This window comes from Giraffa tippelskirchi, chromosome 8 (assembly GCF_054371585.1).
Source record: "Giraffa tippelskirchi isolate mGirTip1 chromosome 8, T2T-mGirTip1v1.2.pri, whole genome shotgun sequence".
Lineage (NCBI taxonomy): Eukaryota > Metazoa > Chordata > Mammalia > Artiodactyla > Giraffidae > Giraffa > Giraffa tippelskirchi.
The window spans coordinates 11,157,852-11,182,376 of NC_137282.1; the positions used below are offsets into that span (position 1 = coordinate 11,157,852).

The window sequence follows — 24,525 nt, forward strand, 5'->3', positions numbered from 1 at the left end:
GCAGCGCTCAGCTCCTACCTGCAGGAGGAACACCTGTTCTTCACTTGACCCTTTCCCTGTGAAGACCCCTCCTCCTTTCAGTATCTTCCCTCCCACCCCTGCTCTCCCAAGTGTGAACCAAGGGGAGGCTTCAGAAGGGAAACAAGGGGGTCTGATCTGAGAAGGCTGTTTATAAGGTACACATTCGCATTTAGGCAAGTGTCCAAAATGTAACCTTTTTCTCCGTTTAACGTCTCTGAGTTACCAGTCCCTTGAATTCCCCCAAAGTTGAAATATACTTCATATATGCATGCTCTTAGCCACTCAGTCCAGGACATCAGCCTTAAAAGGAGTAGAAGTAGACACAGCATATTGTCCACGGACAGGATAACAGAACAAGAAGGTCTCTTCCAGCACTGCCGGGTAGACCCTAATGGTGTGGGCTGCAGGACTCACGTTCCTGGCAACCACGGGGCCCAGGTCACCCAGAGCCTGGGCACGGTGAGGGGTCCAAGTGGATGAGTCAGGGTGGGAAAAAGCAGAACAGCCTCTGAGGTATGCTGCAATGTTAAGACGTCACTACTTCACAGCAGAAAAACACCACCAACACACACAGACACCCATGCCGGAACCCAGACAACAAACTGTCTAACTCTCCTCCTCCCCGCAAAACCAAACAAAAATATCACCCAGGAGCTTGGGGGGGGGAATAATTAATTTATTTGCTTTTTGTAATAGTCAGGGCCAGGTGCTGGAAGCTTCTAACTCCTGAGAGAGGCTCACTCTAACATGCAAGACTCCGCAGGTAAAGAATAATCTGGAAAGCCATTTGATAAACTGGAAAAGCTTTGTGCTAAGGATGAAGAAAGTACCTCAAATTTCCAAATGAGTGCTCTGTGCTGTTTTATTTAGAAAGAGACCCAAACCCTCCCCTCTGAAGGCCAAGGTTACCTTAAGATAAGAGGGTGGGGCCCATAACCAGGAGGAGTCCACCCTCCCCACCCTGAACCCAAGCCTCCCTGGAGCTGTGCCTTCTCTTCGCATTCAGAAGGTGCCCTGGGTTTTGGGAACCACCTGGATTTGTTTAAGGCTGCATTTCCAGTAGAGCCGGGACCCCCCCCCCCCAACGGACAGAAGCCCCGGAAGGCCCCCCAGAGTCATCTGCTCCCCGTCCCCAGCAGGCAGCAGCAGGAGCAGAGGAGAAAGGGCATGTGCTAACAGACAGCTCCTCCTCGCAGAGACCTGAACTTCACTGCAGCCAAACCGCCACAACGCGCAGCTAGCTCTTCAGAAAATCATTACAGAGAGCGTTCACAACACCCACTGCCTCTTTTGCAAAGTAGCAACCGCCCACACTGAGCCAGGAAGCTGACGCAGGATAGAGAGAAAGAGGGAGAATGTTCGACAGGAGAGGAGCCTCCAGACAGAGCGACCAGACGCCTCTGCGGCAGGACAGGGACCCTGGCCAGAGACCACGTCGCTGCTCCTGTCCTTCTGTTCCTGCACCTAAGAAGGGGCAGGGGGCTTCCCTGGGGGTCCAGTGGGTGAGACTTTGCCTTCCATCGCGGAGGGTGCTGGTTTGATGCCTGGTCAGAGAGCTAAGATCCCACATGCCCAACGGCCAGAAAACCAAAACATAAAACAGAAGCAATATTGTAAAAATTCCATAAAGACTCTTAAAATAGCCCACGTCAAAAAAATTTTAAAAAAGAGGGGCAGAAGGAGGACTAGAGAGGCAGAGCAAAGCAAGAGCTTGATGGCAGGCAGCTTCCAAGGCGGCCCCCGGGAGTCCCACCTCCTTGGATTCACACCCTTGGGCTCGGGTAACCAAAAGGATATTGTAGAAATAACAGAGTATGGCTTCTGAGGCTGTCATCAGAGACACCGCAGCTGCCATACTGGAAGAACGCTCAGGCAACCCCACAGACAGAGCTCCACCGCACAGTAAAGAACTGAGATCTCCCGCCCACAGCCAGCACCAACGTGCCAGGCGTGGCTGAGGAGGGATCCTCCGGCCCTGGTTAAGCCTTCAGATGACTAGGGTCCCAGCCAATGCCGGGACTGCATTCTCACCAGGAATCCCTGGCCACACCACCCAGCTGGGCTGTTCCCAAGTTCCAGACCTCTGAAAACAACATGAGATAATAAACAACCAGTGGCTTGAGCTACTACCCAGTTTCGGAGTTATCTGCTATGCAGCAATCAGTTCAGTTCAGTTCAGTTTAGACGCTCAGTCATGTCCGACTCTTTGCAACCTCATGAACTGCAGCACGCCAGGCCTCCCTGTCCATCACCAACTCCTGGAGTCTACTCAAACTCATGTCTATTGAGTTGGTGATGCCATCCAACCATCTCATCCTCTGTCGTCCCCTTCTCCTCCTGCCCCCAATCTTTCCCAGCATCAGGGTCTTTTCAAATGAGTCAGCTCTTCGCATCAGGTGGCCAAAGTATTGGAGTTTCAGCTTCAACATCAGTCCTTCTGATGAACACCCAGGACTGATCTCCTTTAGGATGGACTGGTCGGATCTCCTTGCAGTCCAAGGGACTCTCAAGAGTCTTCTCCAACACCACAGTTCAAAAGCATTAATTCTTCAGCGCTCAGCTTTCTTTATAGTCCAACTCTCACATCCATACATGGCCACTGGAAAAACCATAGCCTTGACTAGATGGACCTTTGTTGGCAAAGTAATATCTCTGCTTTTTAATATGCTGTCTAGGTTGGTTATAACTTTCCTTCCGCAGAGTAAGGTATGCAGCAATACCAGCCTCTTAAGAAGCTCCACCTTCTACGCCAAAATGAGTGCAAAGTCCCAGGAGGCTGCACACGCCCCCACGCACCTGCCTCTCCTCACCCACACACGACTCACTGGTGGAGTGGGAAGCAAAGCGAAGGCAAATGCTCCCGGTGCCTTTTTATTTCTCACGGACGAGCAGACACTGAGCACGAAGGAAGCAAGTGTTTTTAATCCAATAGCGCTGCTTACCCAGTGATGCTTTTACTTTTTTCCCTTCTGACTCAATGTCTAAATTGTACTGTAAGCTTCTGATGTTCAAAGTTCCTAAAATACATTTTATCCTTCATATATCATATCTGCTAAGTTAACATGTGTGAAAGATGTAATCCCTTGATGATTTTTTTTCAAAGTACATCATTTTACAAGATACTGAAGAATATGCTTTCCCCCCTCACATACTCTGTCCTGGCAACATTTTAAGAACTTTTCATTTCCTCTGATAAGTCACTTCCTACGGCAGTGAAGACAGAGAGATTCATACATTCCCTGCAGAGAGAAGCTGGGTGTGTGATCTTCAAAGCTGAATTTACGGGACTTCCCTGGTGGTCCAGTGGCTGAGACTCCACCCTCCCAACGCAGAGCTGGATCTTGGTCAGGGAACTGGATCCCACAGGCCACAACTAAAGATCCGGCAGTCAAATAAACAAATCTTCCTTTTAAAAGTTGAATTTATGACCCCACTGTACTACTAGCAGGAAAGGCTCCGACGATTTCCCAGTTTTTAGACTGGAAATCATGTGTGGTCTATTTCGGAGCATCATTGTTATGAAACCAAATAAGATGCTGAAAAAAACTGCATTCAATACATATGATAAATGCAGCTGGAACAGAAAGTTGGTGGTCTGTTAGGTCAGAATTCTGCAGTGGGAAAGCTGGAGATCAATAATTTGCTGTCGTATTTCCAGCAATGACATAGGGAACAGGGACTGGCCAGGACAGTATCCGGAACTGCCAAACAGAACTGCCAGATCACATTTTTTCCACTTGTGAATTAATGAGATACTCCATTTGGTTACTATCCTCTTGCCAAGTCTGGCCATCATCAGTCTAGGCCCTGGGAATCTGATTATGTTTGTGCAAGCCCATGAAATTAGGTTCATGTACGTGTGAAGGTGAGGGTGAGACCTTGAACTTACAAGCTGCAATCCCTTCCCCGGCTCAAGGTTAAATGGTTACTGGACACTTCAGCGACCCCTAGTTATCAAATCCCTACAGAGATGGCTGTTTTGGGTGGACAAGCCATGTTCTTCCTTGTCACCCACCTGAGTTCAGAAGACTGTGACAAAATGGTATATTCTGCTAGGGCTTCCTATGAACAGTAGTATTACTAGTCACTTGAATAAGAAACTACAACTGCTCTTTAAATGTGTTAAATGGATTCAGACCACATCCATTCTGTAGGTGGAGCACTGCTGTCATTGTTTAGCCACTAAGTCATGTCCGACCCTTTGCGACCCCATGGACTGTATGTAGCCCAGCAGACTCCTCTGTCCTTGGGATTTCCCAGGCAAGAATACTGGAGTGGGTTGCCACTTCCTTCTCCAGGGGATCTTCCTGACCCAGGGACAGAACTTGAGTCTCTTGTGTTTTCTGCAATGGCAAGCAGGTTCTTTACCACTGTGCCACCTGGGAATTAAGTGGTAGCAATGCAATTTAGCAGGGCTGCCCCCTCAGTACACCAGAGCAAACACCTCCACCGTCGGAAGCTCTCAAAGGAGTTTAGTCACTAAGTCGTGTCCGACTCTTTGTGACCCCATGGACTGAAGCCCACCAGGTCACTCTGTCCCTGGGACTCTCCAGGCAAGAATACTGGAGTGGATTGCCATTTCCTTCTCCAGGGGATCTTCCTGACCCAGGGACTGAACCTGTGTCTCTGTGTTTCCTGCATTGACAGGCAGATTCTTTACCGTTGAGCCACCAGGGAAGCCCACACGGCTCCTTTACATTATTATAAAATAAAGCAACAAAGCCACACGGCCTCATCCCATTTATTAACTAGTGGGAATCTCCAAGCTGAGAGCTACAAACGTTAAAGAGGGTGAGGGGATGGGGGATGGAACTGTATCATGCTGCAGAGGTTTTCAAGTGCATTTCATAATAATATGAAACAGTGTAATATAAAAACTTAAACTGTGAAAGAGCCAATAAAATAAGAGCATTAACCTGGAATGCTGTTGAAGGAGCCACTGGGGTGAAATGTCAGACAGGTAACATGAAGGGTCCTTATTGGTCGCATTGTGTGTGTGTATTAGTCGCTCACTTGTGTCTGACTCTTTGCGACCCCATGGACTGTAACTCGCCAAGCACCTCTGTTCATGGATTTGTCCAGGCAAGAATACTGGAATGGGTTGCCATTCCCTTCTCCAGGGGATCTTCCTTACCCAGGGATTGAACCCAGGTCTCCTGTATTGCAGGCAGATTCTTTACTGTATGAGCCACCAGGAAGGCCATTAGTTCCATTACCTCCGCTGCTGCTGCTAAGTCGCGTCAGTCGTGTCCGACTCTGTGCGACCCCATAGACGGGAGCCCACCAGGCTCCTCCGTCCCTGGGATTCTCCAGGCAAGAATAATGGAGTGGGTTACCATTTCCTCCTCCAGTGCATGAAAGTGAAAAGTGAAAGTGAAGGCGCTCAGTCGTGTCCGACTCTTCGAGACCCCATGGGCTGCAGCCTACCAGGCTCCTCCGTCCATGGGGTTTCCCAGGCAAGAGTACTGGAGTGGGGTGCCATTGCCTTCCTTGCCATTACCTCTAGAATATTCTAATAAAGCAATCCCTGCAGTAGGAGCCCGGAAAGGGTGTCAAACTGAGTCCCTAGGACAACCACACTCACAGATTGGACTAGAACCCTTCAATGTTTGCATATTTGCTTATACAAGTAGCCCAAAGCCTTAGGATCAAACATCTAAGGCTCAGATTTTAATAAGGTTTCCCTTCTGAGTCTTACATAGGTACAGTCTAAACCAATCAACCATACAACCTATACCAAAAATACACCATAGCAACAGTCAAATTACAAATTCTCAAACACCCAAAGTTACATTAGAAACAAAAGTGAAAAGTCTCTGCATTTGTACTTGTATTAAATGATTGCCAAATTCTCCCCATTCTTCCCTAATTTCCTTTTTTCTCAGATCTTTAAGTCAATTGAAAATTAAGTATGAACCAGACTGAAAAGTCATTTTGCGAGGGAGACAAATAGCCAGCCCAAACCAATCTCTCCCTGATGCCGTCCCTGACGGTTCAGGCCTACAGGAAGGGCATCCAGTACCCACCGTTTATTTGCTAATTAATCAGCTACAGCCTTGTAGCTTTTTTAAAAACTAAAGTTCAATTATAAAGGTCAAATTATAAAGTACTTAAACTTTATCATTTTACCAAATTCATCGCAAGGGTGTATCAAGGTCGGCAAACTTCCTTTAAAGAGCCAGAGAGTAAATATTTCAGGCATTTGCCTCTGCTCTGAGTACTCAATCTGCTATCTTACTGCAAAAGCAGCCTGACTACATCTAAATGCACGGCTGCATTCCAAAATGAAACTTTACTTATGAGCCCTGAAATGTGAACTTCATATACCTTTCACACAAAATATTGTTTTCTGCCATTTAAAAATGTAGGAACAGTTCTCAGCTCTCCAGGAGAACAGTAACAGGCAACGGCAGGCCTATGAGCTATTGTTGGCTGATGCCTGATTTACACTGACCCAAACTATGTCAACAAACAAGTTGGCGGTCCCCACAGGCCTCCGGCAGTAAACACCTATGGACTGACGCTGTTTATCTTTCTCGCTGTTTATCTTTCTCCTGTTCCGGAGGACTACCTTATGTGTTTGGTGTATCTAGCCACCTAATCAACACATCAAACAAGGTAACTGTTTCAAGGGCATAGAGAGCTTCAGTGTGAATTAAAATTCCCTCTCTCAAAGAAAGGTAACAATTTGTAAACAAAGGCGTGTGTGTTTGTATGTGGGCTGGGGGAGGCTTCAATTAACAGAGGACAGCAGAGGTCAGCCACTGCAGCTTTCACTTTTATAATCTAAAACACGGGACAAAACCACAGTCCATCAGCACTGGAAACAAACAAACAAAAAAAATGATGAACTTGAGACTGTACCTCTCAAAAGTCCTTTCCTAGGTGATGTCTCCTTACTGATACATCTCCCAGCAAAGAGAAAGAACAGTAACATCAGCAACTTAAACACCCTTTGCAGAGCTTATACATCATCCTGCCAGAAGACAGAGTCTTACATGATCTACACATGCTGTTCCCCTGTATCAAAGACTAACCTTATCAGGGGGCTTCCCACGTGGTGCAGTGGTAAAGAATCTGCTGGTCAAGGCAGGAGATGCGGGTTTGATCCCCGGATGGGGAAGATCCCCTGGAGGAGGAAATGGTAACCTGCTCCTATATTATTCTTGCCTGGAGAATCCCAAGGACAGAGGAGCCCAGTGAGCTGCGGTCCACAGGATCGAAAGAATCGGACACAACTACCCATCGGACACAACTGAGCAAGTGAGAATGCACACCAGCTTATCAGGAGTCAAATAATGAACAATTTTTAGAAAGAGAACCATCCAGGCTGAGAAATTAGACTTCAACATTTAGACTCCAGGAATTTTTGCCCACTGATATCTTCCCTGGTCAGACCTGTGCTCTGGCTGTATTTTTGCACTCACTGTGTACACACGACAAGGCCATCCACAGAACTCTGGACAAGGACTGGTGCTGAGGACAAGAAGCCCTAGAGGGCAGGATACTGCCAGGCTAATGGGGAATCATTCTGTTATTTAAAGACACTAAATGGCAAGACTTCATCATATGCAGTGCTTGTTTCCCAGTTTGTACCGCCTGCCACTTTCATGGTCCACAATCCTGAGCTACTCCGCTGAGCTTTCTTGATCCACGCTCAGCTGCATCTGACTCTTTGTGACCCCATGGACTGTAGCCCACCATGTTCCTCTGTCCATGGGATTTTCCAGGCAACAATACTCGAGTGGGTTGCCATTTCCTCCTCCAGGGGATCTTCCCGACCCAGAGACCGAACCCGCATCTCCCACATCTCCTGCATTGCAGGCAGATTCTTTACCACTGAGCCATCGGGAAAGCCCTTTCTTGGTCCATGACTCTCTAAAAGGAAAAATTCTAGAGACCGAGAAAAGAGAGTATGAGCTGTAAGTGACCAAAACTTGTAAAAATGCGTCAGTGGCACAGGAAGGACCAAACAATTGGGTCTGTGTGGTTCTGGGGGCCTGGGCCATACTGGCCTCCATTCAATTAGCAAAGAATCCGTCAGGATGAATCAGACCACCAGCTGACAGGATGGTGAGGAAGCAGGCGGCCCAGGCTGAGCAATTCAAAGAGGCTTTCAAACTGTCTTGTGAGCTTTATTTAAATTTGAGGGGAAGGCCACGGAATAGCTCTCTCAGGCTTTCAAATCTCCCTTCAGATCTGCCAATCTTGAAAGAAGAAAGGGGAAGCTATGAAGTGGCATCTTCTGTCATGGACACTGCTACCCAGCCGAATGGCACACACAAGTCCTCTAACACGCAAAGCTGCCTGTTCCCATGCGGTCTCTGCCTGAACTCATGGTAAAAAAGCGGCCCAGGGCCAGCTGAGGGAATTTTCAGCAGGGCAGCACAGTACGGAGCTCACCATTTATTGATTTATTAAAAAAATTTTTTTTGGCCAAACCACGTGGCGTGCGGGATCTTAGTTCCCTGACCAGGGATCAAACCCACGTCCCCTACATTGGAAGCGTTGGGTCTTAACCACTGGACTGCCAGGGAAGTCCCTGGAGCTCACCACTGAAAGCAAAACCAAATCACAAAAAGCTGGTATCATTTCCCCAGTAAGTCCAGGTCCATCACGAAGTCCAGCACAGGGAACTTGACCTCCCTGGGTGACCTGTGAGGAAGTTGCTAAGCAAGGAACTATAATAACCGTCGGGAGAATAAATTCACGACCCGATCAAAAATTAGGTAACAGGGTAACTGAAAGCTGGCTCCCCTTTGTCACTGCGGGTGACAGTGACCCTCAATGGAATAGAGAAAACACGGGAGAAGGACGTCCATCCTGGAGTCCCATCTCCAGACAGCAGTCAGCTATCCTCTGAAAAAGGAAGCGAGAGCACCGTCCCTCGGTTCAAAGCCCTGGTGTGGGTTGGACTATATTCCCTCCAAAAGATAAGCTCAAGTCCTAACTCCCCACACCTGGGAATGTGGTCTTATCTGGACATAACAGTTGAGCCCTGAACAATGTGGCGGTTAGGGGTTTCTACCCCCAACCACTCAGCACAGTCGAACACCCTCCATATCCACATTTCTCTATCCTTGGATTCAACCAACCGTGGACCGTGTAGTACTCTAGGACAGTGGTCCCCAACTTTTTTTGCACCAGGGACCCATTTCATGGAAGACAATTTTTCCATGGATCGGGGTAGGGGATGGGGAATGGTTTCGGGATGACCCAATTGCATTACATTTATTGTGCATTTTATTTCTATTATTATTACATTAGATCCACCTCAGATAATCAGGTATTAGATCCTGGAGGTTGGGGACCCCTGCTCTAGAACATAGTGAAAAAAAAATCTGTATCAAGTGGACCCACACAGTTCAAATCCATGTTGCTCAAGGCTCAACTGTAGTTATCTCTGTAGGTGTAATCAAGTTAAGAAGAGGTTGACTTGGATTGGAGTGGTCCCTAAATCTAATGACTGGAGTCCTCCTCAGAAAGCCACATGAAGAGACAAAAGATACACAGGGAGAAGCTGACCAGGTAAGATGGAAGCTTTGCTGCCACGGGCCAAGGAACACCAGGCATCACTGGCAACCACCAGAAGCTAGAAGAACAGGGAAGAATTCATCCCTAGAAACTTTGGAGGGGGCCTGGCCCTGCCAACACCTTGATTTCAACTTCTAACCTTCGGAACAGAGAGGGAATCAATTTCCATTGTTTTAAGCTGCCTGGTTTGTGGCACTTTTTAAAGGCAGCCCTTCCAATCTCACTCAGAAGGAAAAATGAACGCCTTGTGACAACAGGACCCAGACCGTCCCCTACTTGGCTGACTCCAGCTCCCTGCGGTCACTGCTGTAGCCACACGAGCCTCTTCCCTGACTTCCAACATGCTGCCCCCCTGGGCACTTCCCTCCCCACCCCTCCGCCTCAGGCTGGTGCTGTCCCAGACCTTCCCAGGAGCCTGCTCTCTGCTGGAAGAGTTCTCCTCAGGAAACTGTACAGATGTCCCCTCAGTCCTACTCAGGACTCTGCTCAAGTCCCCAATCAGTCAGGCTCCCCACCCCCATCAGCCTTCAGCATCTCCTACCGACCCTCCCCCAACTCTGTACCCCCTTCCCCTGCTTCATTTTTCTCCATCGTACTTAGGACCAAGCTGACAGGTGTGTGCGTGCTTGCTAAGTCACTTCAATGTGTCTGACTCTTTGCGACCCCATGGACTGTAGCCTGCCAGGCTCCTCTGTCCATGGGATTCTCCAGGCAGGAATATTGGAGTGGGCTGCCAGGCTCTCCTCCAGGGTATCTTTCCAACCCAGGGATCGAACCTGCGTCTCCTACATTGCAGAAAGGTTCTTTACTGCTCAGTAACCAGGGAAGCCAAGCTGACAGGTAGGTACATTCTGCTTAACCTCTGAAAGGCCCGTCTCCCTCCATGACACTAGCCTGCAGAGAAGGGGGTTGTTTTCACTGCTGAATCACAGTCACTCTGAACAGCTAACTGCCTGCAATCAGGCCAGGTGAGATTTTACTCGGAACTGGCTGTGTGACAAAAATGGTTTCCGCTAATCAAGAGGAACCGCAGCAGCCTCTGCAGATGAAACACAGGCTCAAGGTTGGGCTCGGAGGGCAGGAGGGAGTCTCCATGCCAGGCTTTCTTGGGTGGACTGGGGCTCACCACCATCCCTGGTGGAAGCAGGGGCGGTGAAGAACTTTGACACTGCCTCTTAAGATTCCTCCTTGTCTAAAAAATTCAACTCCTACCTATAATTCTTGTCTCCAGCCACACCCTGGAGAAAATGCGCAGGCCTGAGAAATGTATGAAGCCAAATCTAAACACACCTCCATCCCAACATCACCACACACAGTTTTGTTTTTCAGGGCCCAGTAGGAATGTTCTGATAACAATAATTTCATACTGCAAAACGCACAACCTACTTAAGGAAGAAAGCTTCTGGCTTCCACACTCAGAAAAATACAAACAAACCATTTCAAATATGCCAGGAGCTTTCAAACAGCTCCTGCTCAGTAAGGAGACAATCTCCCACCTTTTAAAAGGGCCCTGAATTAACACTTTTCCTTTCCTCATTTACATTTTCAAAACTTTAAACAGCAGCATCAAAAAAACGCAGAACAAGGGAAGTCTTTCCTTACCTTGGGTCTTGGCCCCGGGGCCTGCCAGTCCAAGGTGTGACTCACAGGATTCCTTGAGAGGGGATCGGATGGGCGTTTCAGTTTCAGGGGTCTCAAAATTACCTTCAGAATCCGAGCTGCCAAGGGGGAAAAATGAGGAATTACCACTTTCAACGGTATTTCCGACACCCCTTTACAGGCTACATCTCCACAAGGTCCAGTATTTTTTGCCTAACTTTGCACCCCGCGCGGGTCCTCAGTGTGGACTGGCCCGGGATGGGGTGCGGGGGGTGCGGTGCTGTAGCAGCGCCCTTCTTGGGCTTCTGTCTCCCTGAAATCTCCTCCATCCTCCGGGGCCTTTCTCCAGCAACGTTTATTTCTGAGGTCATCCTTCCCTCTGACAGCCTCCCAAAAGCCCCTTCAACAGACTCCTTTTCTCACAAAAGCCCTCTGACAGAGGCTTAAAAATTCAGATCGCCCCTCTGAGCTTAAAATCACGAAGCCAGTTTTCGCCACGATGCCCTTTTTCTGGGGTTAGGCCTCTCTCTACCTGTTTGCAAGGCACCCAGCCAGAGGCCGAGGACGCTGTCACCTGCCTCCCGCAATCACACGGGTTGACAGCTCAGGAGAGACGACCATTCCTTCCCCAGCGGCCAGGGGGCCCGGCATCATGCGACCTTTTTCACCAAGGCCGCATTTTCGGGGACACGGGGGAGTCCTAGGAGGGCCTAGGAGCGACTTCTTCCCCGCAGGGAGGGCCCCAAGTGCCAGCGGGTGTGATCCAGGACTGTGTGTGTCTGTGTGTGTGTCCAGAGGGTACGATCCACGACTGTGTGTGTGTCCTGCGGGTGTGATCCACGACAGTGCGTGTGTGTGTGTGTGTGTGTGCAGGGGCGGGGGCTGGGGGCTCGAAGCTTAGAGAAAGGGACCGAGGCACACGGGGATGCGGAGAGACTGCAGATTCTGGGTTAGGTTCAGAAAGCTCACACTGAAACGAGGGGAGGAAAACACCGGCGGGAGGGCACAACGTCCTGAACTTCCGACTGCACAGCGGGGACCTGGTTACGGGCAGGGACGGCAGCACTGCCATGAACACGGTTAACGCGGGTGGCGACCACACACACACACGCACACGCGCGCGCGCACACACAGAACGAGCCGCGGATGGATGGATGGATGGATGGCAGCGCGTCCGCATCTCGGCAGCAACGCGTGTACTTGCCTGAAACTCAAGGATTTGGTCTCGGCTTGCGAGTCCTCGTCCTCGGGGTCGCCCTCGGGCCCTGCGGCCTCCTCCTCTCCGGCGCCCCCGCCGCGCACCGCGGACCACGTCCATCTCGCCCACTGCACGGGCGACAGGATCTGCCAGGGGCTGAACGCCATGCGCGCGGCTCCTGCGGCCCCGGCTCCTGGGAGGAGGGGAGCGGGGACGGGAGAGCGCTTTTTCCTCCCTTTCAAGATGGAGGGACCCGGTGACAGGCGCCCGGACGCGCTTCCAGCGGAGGCGCGGATGTGGTTTCACGGGCGCCGTCGGGGCCGCGGGCGCAGCGCTTCCTCTCAGCCGGCCGGCCGCGCGCCGCTCCCTCCTCGTCCTCCTTCCTGAATGCGCGGCCGCGGGGCCGAAGCCCCTCCTGGGGCCTCCTCGGGGCGGAGTGAGGGGAGCCCGGGTCGGCAGCTCGGCCTCGGCAGCCCGGCGGCTCGGCGTCTGCGTTCCGAGGGGCCCGGCTCGCGGCTCCCGCCTCCCGGCCGGCCAGCCGCGCCTCAGCTGCCGCGGAGCCGCGCCCCGGGAGCCGCCCCCCTCGGGCCGTACCACCCGCGCGCGCGGCGAGGGGCGCCGGCGGAGGCGGGGCCTCGGTAGCGCGCGGCTCAGCGGCCGGGCCCCCCCCGCCTTCGCGCCGCGGTGGTCGCGCCCGCGCTGCGGGGGAAGGGGCTTGGCGGCTGCGACTCCAGAGGCGGCGACCTGCGCGCCCTCAACGGTTCTGCCGGTTTCCCGTTTTTCCGAGTCGGCGCACGCTGGCTGTCCCTCCTTCCCTGTTTATTTTTTTCATCTTGCTACTGCGACTTAATGGCGTTGGTGATACAGGCTCGCAGAGAAGTTCAGCCTCTTATTGTAAAAAAAAAACAAAACAACTTTTGAGGCCGCTGTTAACGGCGTTTTCCCCTTTCTGATAGAACGGCGTGGAAAATGTCAGCCTTTTCACCTCACCCGTCAGATCCCTCAGCGGTGGTACAAGAAGAGGCCAAGGGCTGGAATTTTTACATGCTTTTTTCACTCCCCAGTCCGCAGTGGTGGACGCGCCGTGGCCAAGTCTTGGGTAAAAGGCGCTAAATGACACTGAAATTATAGCCTGATCCGTTTCCCATTCTCTCTCTCTTTTTTTTTTTTTGAGTCTTCGGTTTCTGACTCCGTTTGCTGCTTCAAAAGTCGGTCAACAGGCCTGGTGATTTCAGCCTTCAAAGTAAAATTTTAAAAACCTCTATGTTTGAAGGGAGAGGGAAGTTAGTAGTAGAGTTCTCCTCGGATTTTCTTCATTTTCATTGCAGGAATTCTGCTTAGGGACGGCGCCTCTCAGAGTCACCAATGCACCAAGCGAATCGATTGCCTCAACCGACTAGGCTTCATGATCTCCGTGCCTGGATAAAGGCGTTTCTTATCCTACTCTTAATTTTCAGAGTTGCAGGTTCCCACAGAAAGAGCAGCTCCAGAATTAAGAACAAAGGCTGACACTGCCAGACAGACGTCTTCCCCTGAAAGGGGTTGGCATAGCATACTGCTGATGAATCATGACTGCCTTACACATTTTGATAATAAGAACAAAAGCAAAAATGATGCAAGATAAGGCCTGGCGGGTGGGTCTTAACCATAACAGAAGGGCAGGGGTTTGCCTGAAGTCTAGACAAGAGGGCTGGGATACTTTAGAATTCATCCAGCTCCCAGAGATAAACACAACAGTTTTGATCGTTCTGGAGACTACAAAGACGAGAAATAAGCAAGAGTTGTTTTTTTAGGTCTACATGAAATATGCCACAATACTTTCCCACTGTTTGTATTTTTAGGTTTATGGCTCACCACACAACCCTTCAGATTATAAGGTTCCCCAGGTTCCTGGATCGACACAAGTGTTTTGTTGCTTGGAAATGATATTGTCCATATACATCAGTGGGCTTCCCTGATGGCTCAGTGGGTAAAGAATCTGCCTGCAGTGCAGGAGACATAGGATATGTGGGTTCGATCCCTGGGTCAGGAAGATCCCATGGCAGAGGAAATGGCAACCCGCTCCAGTATTCTTGCCTGAAAAACCCCATGGACAGAGGAGCCTAGGGGGCGACAGCCCAGAGTCACAAAGAGTTGGACAGGACTGAGCAACTAAGCGCACACACACATATACATCATTAATTGTCATATACTAGGTCCTGTTCATTCTTACTCCTGAATGTTCTCGAAGCCTTTCATTCCTCTGCAATTCCATTATGATTCCTGCAGTCCCCATTTTTCGTAGATCCTCTGTAAATGTCTCCCAACCCGTTCTACCTCTGAGGGTTTTTCCAGCCCAGGTCACCCTTGCCTGGCTGATCTGTGACTCCTACTCTAGTCTTGCTGCTCCTGCTCGCCTCTGCTCCAGCCCTTATAGTCATAGCCATAATCCCTACAGAATTGGTTCTGAACCTTTACTATGTCCAAGAATCATCTGTGGCCCTTCGTTAAAAATCCAAATCCAGGGGAGGTCCCCGGCGGTCCACCAGCTAAGACTCCAAGCCCTAGGTGCAGAGGGGCTGAGGTTCGATCCCTGGTCATGGAACTAGATCCCACATGCCGCAACTGAGACCCAGTGCAGACAAATAAACATTAAAAAAAAAAAAAAAAAGCACTTGGACTGAAAAAAACTGTTATTTTTTAATCCAAATCCAAATTGCCCCAGCAGGTTCTAGAAATCTGTATTTTGACCAAGTGTCCTGGGGAATTTATTCCACAGGATAAATTTGGGAACAATGACTAGCTTGAGTTGACTAAATGTTGCTTCTGGAACAATTTCCCTTTTGCCTGCAGTGTTTTGCACACTCTTCCCCCCACCCCCACCCTGACCTCAGACCTTGAAGGTCCAAAGTTCCTGCATCACCCAGCGCAGGTCCTCTGGGAATTCTCCCTGCTTTCTACCATCTGTATACCCTGAACATTCATAGAGACTCTCACTGTGGCTCAGTGGTAAAGCATCTGCCTGCTACTGCAGGAGACATGGGTTCAATCCCTGGGTTGGGAAGAACCCCCAGAGGAGGGCATGGTAATCCACTCCAGTATTCTTGCCTAGAGAATCCCATAGTCAGAGAAGCCTGGTGGGCTACAGTTCATGGGGTCGCAAAAGAGACGGGCACTACTGAGCAACTAAACAACAACAACTATTAATAGCTATCACCAGGACAAGAGGCATACATCAGGATGTCCCAGGACATAAGGTCATCCTACACACTATACATAACATGTTTGTTTACATGTCTTTCCCACGTCTGAACCATAAGCTTCTAAACCGTAGGGGCCACATGGTAGTTATGATTTATTTTCATTTGCCCAGAGATTAGTACTGGACCACACTCTCAGTAGAGTGTTGAATAAATGTGCAGAAAAGGAATATTCCAGTTTACAAACAGACCTTCTAAGTTTGGCTAGGGTGCCGGAAATTCCTAAAGCCTGACTCTTCTGGCAAAAGCAAGATTTTTGAACCAGCCTACAACAAAAACCAGACAACTGATGCCCCAGCAAGACAAAAGCTTATACAGAAATTTCTTGAAATTAGAGAAACAAAAGCTCAGGTTTCTGAAAATCTCTGCAGACTCCTGGACTTAATGGGAACAGCAATAAAGTAAGTATTCAATAGCCTGAATTAATATTATTGTCTAGAAGAACAAATAATGAGGCTGATACATCAATTTTCCTATAACTCTGTAAAGAACGGGCAGTGTTTGACCAAGAAGATAAATCACATCACTTTGCTGCTATGCCCTTAGCTTCAAGGACTAGAATGTCTGCAAATGGAATGTCTTTGTTTTGGAAATGACCGGAAGCACAGGAAGGGGCCATCTGTTCTCTTCCTTCCTCTGCTTCTTGCCCTTCACAGAAGCTTTGGGTCAATACTCCATGAAAATCTAAAATGAAACTCCTTGAAACATCCACAGCTGTGGCCAGGGCAGGCACACACCTTGCCACTAATGAATGCCCCAGAGGAATCTGCGAAATGGGTCTCTTTGGTAAAAAATAGAATAATATAGTAAGCCAGCTCCACACAGGCAAACAACTATCCATTTGTATGGCAGAGCTACTGCGAGAATTTCGGGGGTGGAGGCGGGGTGCGGGGAGGGGTGTGGCAGGAGGGGAGGGCAGGGGAGGGGTGGGGCCTGACCAGGAAGAATTCCTAAACCTAATTAAGGTGGTGGTGGTTTGGTCGCTCAGTCAGGTCGCCCACCAGGCTCCTCTGTCCGTGGGATTTTCCAGGCAAGAATACTGGAGTGGGTTGCCATGCCCTCCTCCAGGGGATCTTCCCAACTCAGGGATCGAACCCAGGTCTCCTGCATTGCAGGTGATTCTTTACCGACTAAATCACCAGGGAAGCCCATTAAGCACTAGATCTTCACTCATACTGAACTTGATCGTGCAGTGGGGCGAGCAAACACAACTCCCTTCCTAGATAATGTGTCGGACATGACTTAGCAACTAAACAATAACAACAAATCTTTCACTTGAGAAGTATCGGAGCTGCGAGCAATCCATGCACAATGGGAACCCTTTTACAACAGAAGGAAGAAAAAACAGCTACTGTGAACAAAACCTTTCCCGACGACCAGTGAAACGAGAAGGCCGTGTGTACGAGAAGATGTTCCAGGAGAGGACCAGGGTGGCTCCAGGGTGGCAACAGGGAAATCACAGAATTGAGGTCACCACCGAGAAAAGAGAAGGCTCAGGCAGGCAGGCAGGCAAACCCATCAACTTATCTATATTTCCTAACAGTTTACAGATTCGGTGAGCAAAAGATACATCTAACTTCAATTAAGATGAAATGCCAAATTGAGGGATTCCCAGGTGGCGCTAGAGGTAAAGAACCTGCCTGCCAATGCAGGAGACGCAGGAGACACGGGTTCGATCCCTGGGTCGGGAAGATCCCCAGGAGGGCATGGCAACCCACTTCAGTATTCTTGCCTGAAGAATCCCATGGACAGAGGAGCCTGGCGGGCTATAGTCCATGGGGTCACACAGGGTTGGACGTGACTGAGCACATGCATGCCAGATTGATGAATGTCATCAAACTGGAGGGGTGACTCTAAAGGGCTGAGAAAAGGCATTGGCCCATATGACTTGAAACAACTGATGGCAACTAAGTATAGATGACTCAGTAGAACCTTGCCAGACCATCTGCCCTCCCCGTCCTGCTTCTGAGAGCCGCCTTGTTCACGGAGCACGCGGCACAGTGGGGCGTTCCCGGTGCGTTCACTCCGTCAGCCCCACCACTGGAAGGTCTCGTCTCACCCCACTCACCGAGCTAAACCCTCTCACCCCTTCACTTTTGTCTCCTCGGATATATAAAAGCAGAAGGTCTCTAAGATGCAATGATAACAGTGCCTTCCATAATCAAGTTGCATCTGATCCCTACAACATTCTCCGGTAGTGGGGCAGGTTTTCTCATCCTCAGTTTGCTGATGAGGTCACTGAAGCAGAAAAGGCAGTCACCTGCCTAAAACTGTGACATGGGGCTAAATCTGGAGCCTGGTCTCCTACCTTTCAGTACTCTTCTTGAAGAGCACAGAAAGCCCTCGCAGCCACTTGGTGGCTTGAGATTCCATCAGTGGGACCCTCGACTCAGTTTCTTGCTGCTGCTGCAGTCTTGGCTTCCTGCTTACCTGGCCAGGGCTACAAAGTCACAACTAGGAGTACCGCACTCCACCCACGAAGAAATGCCATTGCCAACGATAGCATCTGAGGTATTCAGGTGAGTTCAACGTTATAGTCTTAACCTTGCAAGATCCAATGTTATCCTTTACCTGGAGGCTACAGAATCACGAACTTCCCTCCAACACGTCCAAACCAGGAGACTTATATTAATACTGTGTGTTTATACCAAAAATTACATCCTAAAGAGAACCCTCTTTCTCATTTTTTTTTTTTAAACAGTAAACCTGGATTTATGTCCATGGCTAAGAGGCTTGAGTAGCTCCAGAAGGATGAAAAGGGATCCAGATTGCACCCATTAAAGACTTGGTGAAGCATCCCACCTGGGCACCTGCTCAAAGACCCTTGCCCAGGCTCTGCTCTGGTGAACGACTCTTATCAGATCCACTTTCTCGTTTGTTCTCTATCGCTAAAGCAAAGTTTGACTTCCCCGGAAAGTATGTCATTCCACCTAGATCACAATCAGACCTACAGAAGAACATGGCAGAGTTACACCATGTCAACTTTCAGAGAAGTGGGAAAAGGAACAGATATATGTTATGATGTTTACACGCAACTAGTGTCATGGAGGGGCTTCCCAAATGGCGCTAGTGGTAAAGAACCTGCCTGCCAATGCAGGAGACACAAGAGACGTGGGATCAATCCTCAGGTCAGGAAAATCCCCTGGAGGAGGGCATGGCAACCCATTCCAGTATTCTTGCCTGGAGAATCCCATGGACAGAGGAGCCTGGTGGGCTACAATCCATGGGGTTGCAAAGAGTCGGACAGGACTGAAGCAACTTAGCATGCAGTGTCATGGAAGAACCCATTCTGTGAGGTTTTTTGCTCATCCCCAGCAGATGTCATGACTATTTGTTTACTGACTTTATAAGAAAGTTCACTTTCACTGGAATATAAGAGCACTAGAAAAACAGCTGTTGAGTACAAAAGACATAAACAGACTTAGGTCAATCAGTCCGTTCTATGTGAGGAAAATAACCCAAACATTGTCACTGATCCTTCACCAACTACCACAAATCTACAGTTGAAAACAAACACAAAAGACCCAGTGAGAGCAGTGAACTATCTTTAAATTCAGAAATACCCATCCTAATAGACAAAGGTTTTTCCTGCTAAACAACATCACTGCAATTACAGAGCCTGTTGAACAGGTATATCAGAATTACTGATTTAGCACAGTTTGTTTTCTTCTGTGGAACTTACGTTCTTTTTAGAAGATGAAACATTAGAAAAGGTCAGAGAGCTCCAAGACAGAGAGCCTCACGCACAGAACCTTAGACAAGAAACCCATCTGAAACCCTAAGTTGTTTATGAGTTTAAGTTTCTAATAATGCGCACTGCTCCAAATCTGAGAGATCTACTTTACTTCATGAACCTGTGAGGGGAGACTGGAATTGAGACTGGCTGGAGTGAAGGAGGCTGAAGGAATTTGGGAAGCCTGGGGAACCTAGGAAATTAAAATAGAATACCATCCCTTCTTCTGTTTTGATTCTCTCTCTTCTACCTTACCTCCAAAACAGAATAAACCTCCCCCAATAAACCACTCCATCTATTAGACTAGGAGATCATTGATCAGATGGCCTAGATTTTCCAAGATCATCCTGATGTCAAATATTCCATCCACCATCCTCATAAATACATGTCCCCATTTTCATTTATGAAACATTGTCACTAAGAAGTTAGAAGGTGTGGGGACTTCCCTGGTGGTCCAGTGGCTAAGACTCTGCTCTCCCAATGCAGGGGGCCTGGGTTCGATTCCTGGTCAGGGAACTAGACCCTGCACGCTGCAACTAAGATCAAAGCTCCCACGTGCCACTACTAAGACTAAGACTTGGAGCAGCCAAATAAACAACTGAAAAAAGAAGAAGAAGAAGAAAAGAAGTTAGAGGGTACAGACTGGGAGGGCACTTAGAAAGGGCAGCAGAGATTCATTGTAGGAGGATGGGAAAAGAGTATGTACTCAGAAGAAAGAATAAAACCACATAAAGGTTTCCAGAGTAATTGGGAAACCCACTCCACCGAAAGGCTCACTCTGGACATGTGTGGGGATTTCATCACAGGACCTCATGTGTTTGTGGCTGAAAATCTCATGTTTCTCAAAGACAAAGATAGGAAGCTAAGAAGCAAATTCCGTGCCATGGTATGCAGCCTCCTGTTAACTTCTGGCTTTTATCCTTTTACAGTAAAAGTTTCACTGCCATAAGTTGGCTCTGAAACTACATGTGTGTGGAAATTCAAGGAAACTGTGTCCTTTTATATCTCTGTTACAGTACAAAGCAGGGAGAAGGGAAGCCTGTCCTTTCTGTGGGTGTTAAAATTTGTGAAAGTGCCAAATATTAACACATTGCTCATTTTCCTCACTAATAAACACAAGCTAAGTGACTAGCTGAAAGTTAAGAAGGGAATTAGTTCTGCAAGACATTTAGAAACATTTATGCAGAAACAGGCATACCCTTGTTCTGTGAAACAGAACAGAATGCCCAGAAAGGTAAGATACCTTACCTTGTCTTACAGGTAAGATACAGGAATTTGTTATATGATAGAGGAGAGGTTACAATACAGTGGGGAAGGGAAGATGACTTAATACGTGGTTGAAGGATTCATTGGTCGGCAATGGGAAAAAGATCACATTCAACCCTTACCTCGGAGCATATACCAAGATAAATTCCAGATGGATTAGATGGCTAAATAGTACAAATCAAACCATGGGAAGAAAACCATCCAGAAGCAACAGAATCTGCCAGAGCTGTCAGAGGGCTGACTGTCCAAACTTCGCAGTAATTAACAAAATAACACACAAAATAAAGATCGGAGATTTGGCTCCATAAGAAGCGGAAAACTCCTAATGTCCGCCTTCAAATTAAAATTCAAATCAAGAGACATCCCTGGTAGTCGAGTGGTTAACAATCGGCCTTGCGATGCTGCGGACGCAGGTTCAGTCCCTAATTGGGGAACTAAGATCCCATAGCCATGGGGCAACTAAGCCCACACACCACTAGAGAATCCACGCGGTTCACGACTAAGATCCGATGCAGCCAAAAAACTGAATACATATTTAAAAGGCAAATCGACAGGCTGAGGAAAATAGCGGCAACCCAAAGCTGGCCCTGTTATTGTCTAAGGAACTCAGTAAGAGCTCCCCTCTGTCCTCCTGTGAGCACTCACGTCTTTCTAGCAATCCTCTGTCTGAATGTCTTTCTACTCTGAAGAGACCACAACATCATAAACAAAAATCCACCAAGTTTGCAGGCTTACAGACACCCCCATATCTACTCTCAAAGGAAGGCGTCCCCTTATGGGCCCTTCCCGGCATCTGTTCTTAACCCCTGGACCACCACGGATGTCTCTTGATGAGTTGGTGAGTTCTTTACCAGAATTTTCTGGTAAACCATGACGTAATTCCCTTAAACTGCCAAGGGAAACTAACATTCATGAGAAACCGGGCTAAATTCTGGTAGATTACTGGTGCTGCCCTCTCTACTCTGAATCCCACTCGTGGCCTCTAGATGGGACCCTGGAAAAACTGGCAGAAGCCATCTAAGGGTGGCAGTTCTCACCAGAGTCAGCTCTCCCAGATGCGCCTAGAATATCTTTTAAAAAAAATCTGTTTCTTTATTTGTGGCTGTGCTGGGTCTTCATGGATGCACGTGGGCTTTCTCTAGTTGAAGCCAGCGGGGGCTCCTCTCTAGTTGCGGTGCACGAGCTTCTCATGGCAGTGGCTCTTGTTGCAGAGCCCCGGCTCTCGGACGCATGGGCTCAGTAGCTGGGCACAGGCTTGGGTGCCCCGTGGAATCTCCCCAGACATGGACAGAACTCATGTCCTCTGCACTGCAGGTGGAGTCTTAACCCCTGGGCCACCCGGGAAGTCCAAAAATAAAACACTTCTCTGCCCTTTTTGGAGGTACCTCTAGAGTCCAAGCAGTTGTTCAATACTGTCAGAAATATTTACTGTTTGTCCCAGCTGACAGCTACAAAGTATCTCTGTGGTCAGAAATTGGCCACATTGCAGAGCCTGACAGAAAAACTTTTAGGCCTGCTTCCCTAAAATAAAACTAAGTACTCAGAGGGAAAGAAAAACCTTCTAAAGCCCTTGTAAAAGGATTTATAGGTGGATCGACCCATGATATCACTTAAGTTGCAGCCCAATTTCTCAGGAATTAAAAGCAACTGTCCTTTTCTCACATATCTTTGAAAAACCAGAAATTCTGCTCCAGCAACTCTTATTTAGGTCATCTCTTTAAAATACCAACTTCAGGGAGGTGATTCTTATCAGAAGGAAAACAGAAGGGATAAAAGGTATTTTGAAACTTAGGCAACTGAAAAATCCTAAAGGTCTTCTCCACAAATATTAATAAAAAGCTTTAGCCATCTGAACAGGTCACCTTAGGTTATTGCAGCTGTTAGGAATATAATTTGGATCCAATCTCTTCAATACTACCTGATTCATGGCTAAATCTTTCAACAAAAGCTATAAGGTCTCTGTTCGCATCTGTCTGTGTGTGTGTGTGTCTATGTATATTTGTTGTATGGTATTATCCACCTTCGGATGGTATTGCTAAAATTAATTTGTAGAAGAGTCCTATTTAATTGGCTTGAAGAGAATAAAGCACTTGTATGTATGAAGGATACCTACAACTTTCAGAAATATGATAGAAACTAACTCAAATATTTTTCAAGTTTACTTGATCTGAGAAAATCTTTGGTAAATAAAGCCTAGTTTAAATTTATTGGATAAGTATGTCTTTAGAATTATCAGCATTAAAATAATGCCAAAGCACATTATCCAAGTTGGGTTCATTGGTTAAAAAAGTTCATGTTATCTCTGTTATGAAATTTGTCAGCAAGAAAAATAGCTTGGGATGATGGGATTTTGTCAAAATACCTTATGAAGTTTTGTGTTTAGTCTAAACATAATTATTGAGAACAGGAGAAATAAATAAGACACTGCAGAATAAAATTTTTATGTGAACTTTTGAAATAATTTCCCCCAATTTTTTTGTAACCTGAAACCTTAAAGATTTGCCAAGTTAAATTAAATGGTGGATAGTTATCAAATATCTAAATCATTTCCAAATAAGACAAAATAATTATTGAACACAGATTTGTCCATTTGGGGATTTCTCCTACAAAGGAACTAAAGATATTTGGGTTTATTAGTAAACGTGTTTTGTGCCACTCTGAAAAATTTACTATGAGAACACATTTCTACAGATTATAGAAAGCATTTATACACAGACACATACACAGAGTATTTACAAATTCACCAAGCCACAGAATGCTAATATAAAAGAAGGTTCACAATTGCTTATCACTTTATTTTCACTAAAAATTAAGGTTTTTAGCAGCCATGAAATTAAAAGATGCTTGCTCCTTGGAAGGAAAGCTATGACAAACCTAGACAGCATATTAAAAAGTTGGGACATCATTTTGCCAACAAAGGTCCATATATGGTTTTTCCAGTAGTCATATACAGATGTGAGAGTTGGACCATAAAGAAGGCTGAGAGATGCAAAACTGATGCTTTTGAACTGTGGTGTTGGAGAAGACTCTTGAGAGTCCCTTGGACTGCAAGGAGATCAAACCAGTCAATCCTAAAGGAAATCAACCCTGAATATTCACTGGAAGGACTGATGCTGAAGCTGAAATTCCAATACTTTGGCCACCTAATGTGAAAAGCTGACTCACTGGAAAAGACCTTGATGCTGGGAAAGACTGAGGGCAGAAGGAAAGGGGGTTGACAGAGGATGAGACGGTTGGATGGCATCACCAACTCAATGGACATGAACAAACGCTGGGAGATAGTGAAGGACAGGGAAGCCTGGCATGCAGCAGTTCATGGGGTTGCAGAGAGTTGGACACAACTTATTGACTGAACAACAAGGAAAAAAATCACTGCCTGACAGGCTCAGGAACCCCAGGATATTGAAAAGAGAGGAATTCACTCAAACTATAGGTATTATAGATAAACTTTCACTCCTTCAGTGGAGTCCTTCTTTGACTTACTTGATTTTGATTGGTTTGTATCATGGGGATACATACACTCCAAAATGCACTCCAAACATTAGGAAATTTTCCTGTTTGTAATAATCATAGTAGTCTCCCTGTCATGCTGTATTTTCTCAAAAGGTTTAAATGTATGTTCGTAGCCACTAACCACTAAGCAAATGATTTCCCTAAGACTGTAAGGCCAGAAAAGGAATGAAGAAAATGACCAACTGAAAAACTGTGAGCCTGAAGTTACAACCTGTAACTACCACATGGAGAATCAACAAAAACTGAGAACTTGAGCGGTAGCTGAGAGTGGCCCTAACATCTTAAATTTTTACCACATTTCTCAGTGACAAATGGGCTTCCCTGGTGGCTCAAACAGTAAAGAATCTGCCTGCAATGCAGGAGACCTGGGCTGGATCCCTGGTCCGGAAAGACCCCCTGGAGAAGGGAATGGCTGCCAACTC

General features: G+C 47.6%; 1 protein-coding gene, 1 long non-coding RNA gene and 1 other non-coding gene across 52 annotated transcripts in view; 2 read left to right on the top strand and 1 right to left on the bottom strand.

Moving 5' to 3' along the window:
* The window catches only part of TACC1 (transforming acidic coiled-coil containing protein 1), a 118,742-nt gene that overhangs the window by 47,199 nt on the left and 47,018 nt on the right, over positions 1-24,525 (bottom strand). For 13 of the 50 annotated variants that reach the window (XR_014063401.1, XR_014063405.1, XR_014063402.1 and 10 more), the window contains one exon: positions 11,158-11,273. The exons of 10 other annotated variants lie outside the window; for them this stretch is intronic. Coding sequence is in view for 21 of the 40 variants with exons in the window: in XM_081524031.1 (XP_081380157.1) it covers positions 11,158-11,273 (116 nt within the window). In the remaining 19 variants the exon portion in view is untranslated. Of the gene's footprint in view, positions 1-11,157; positions 11,274-12,123; positions 12,265-12,354; positions 12,900-24,525 lie in introns of those variants that run through there. 27 more of the 50 variants (XR_014063404.1, XR_014063403.1, XR_014063400.1 and 24 more) reach the window with 4 other exon arrangements.
* LOC145518888 (uncharacterized) lies at positions 13,056-19,948 on the top strand. The gene is made up of 2 exons (XR_014063416.1): positions 13,056-15,429; positions 18,763-19,948. It is a non-coding gene; the product is annotated as an uncharacterized LOC145518888 (long non-coding RNA).
* TRNAG-CCC (transfer RNA glycine (anticodon CCC)) lies at positions 19,768-19,840 on the top strand. The gene has a single exon. It is a non-coding gene; the product is annotated as a tRNA-Gly (tRNA).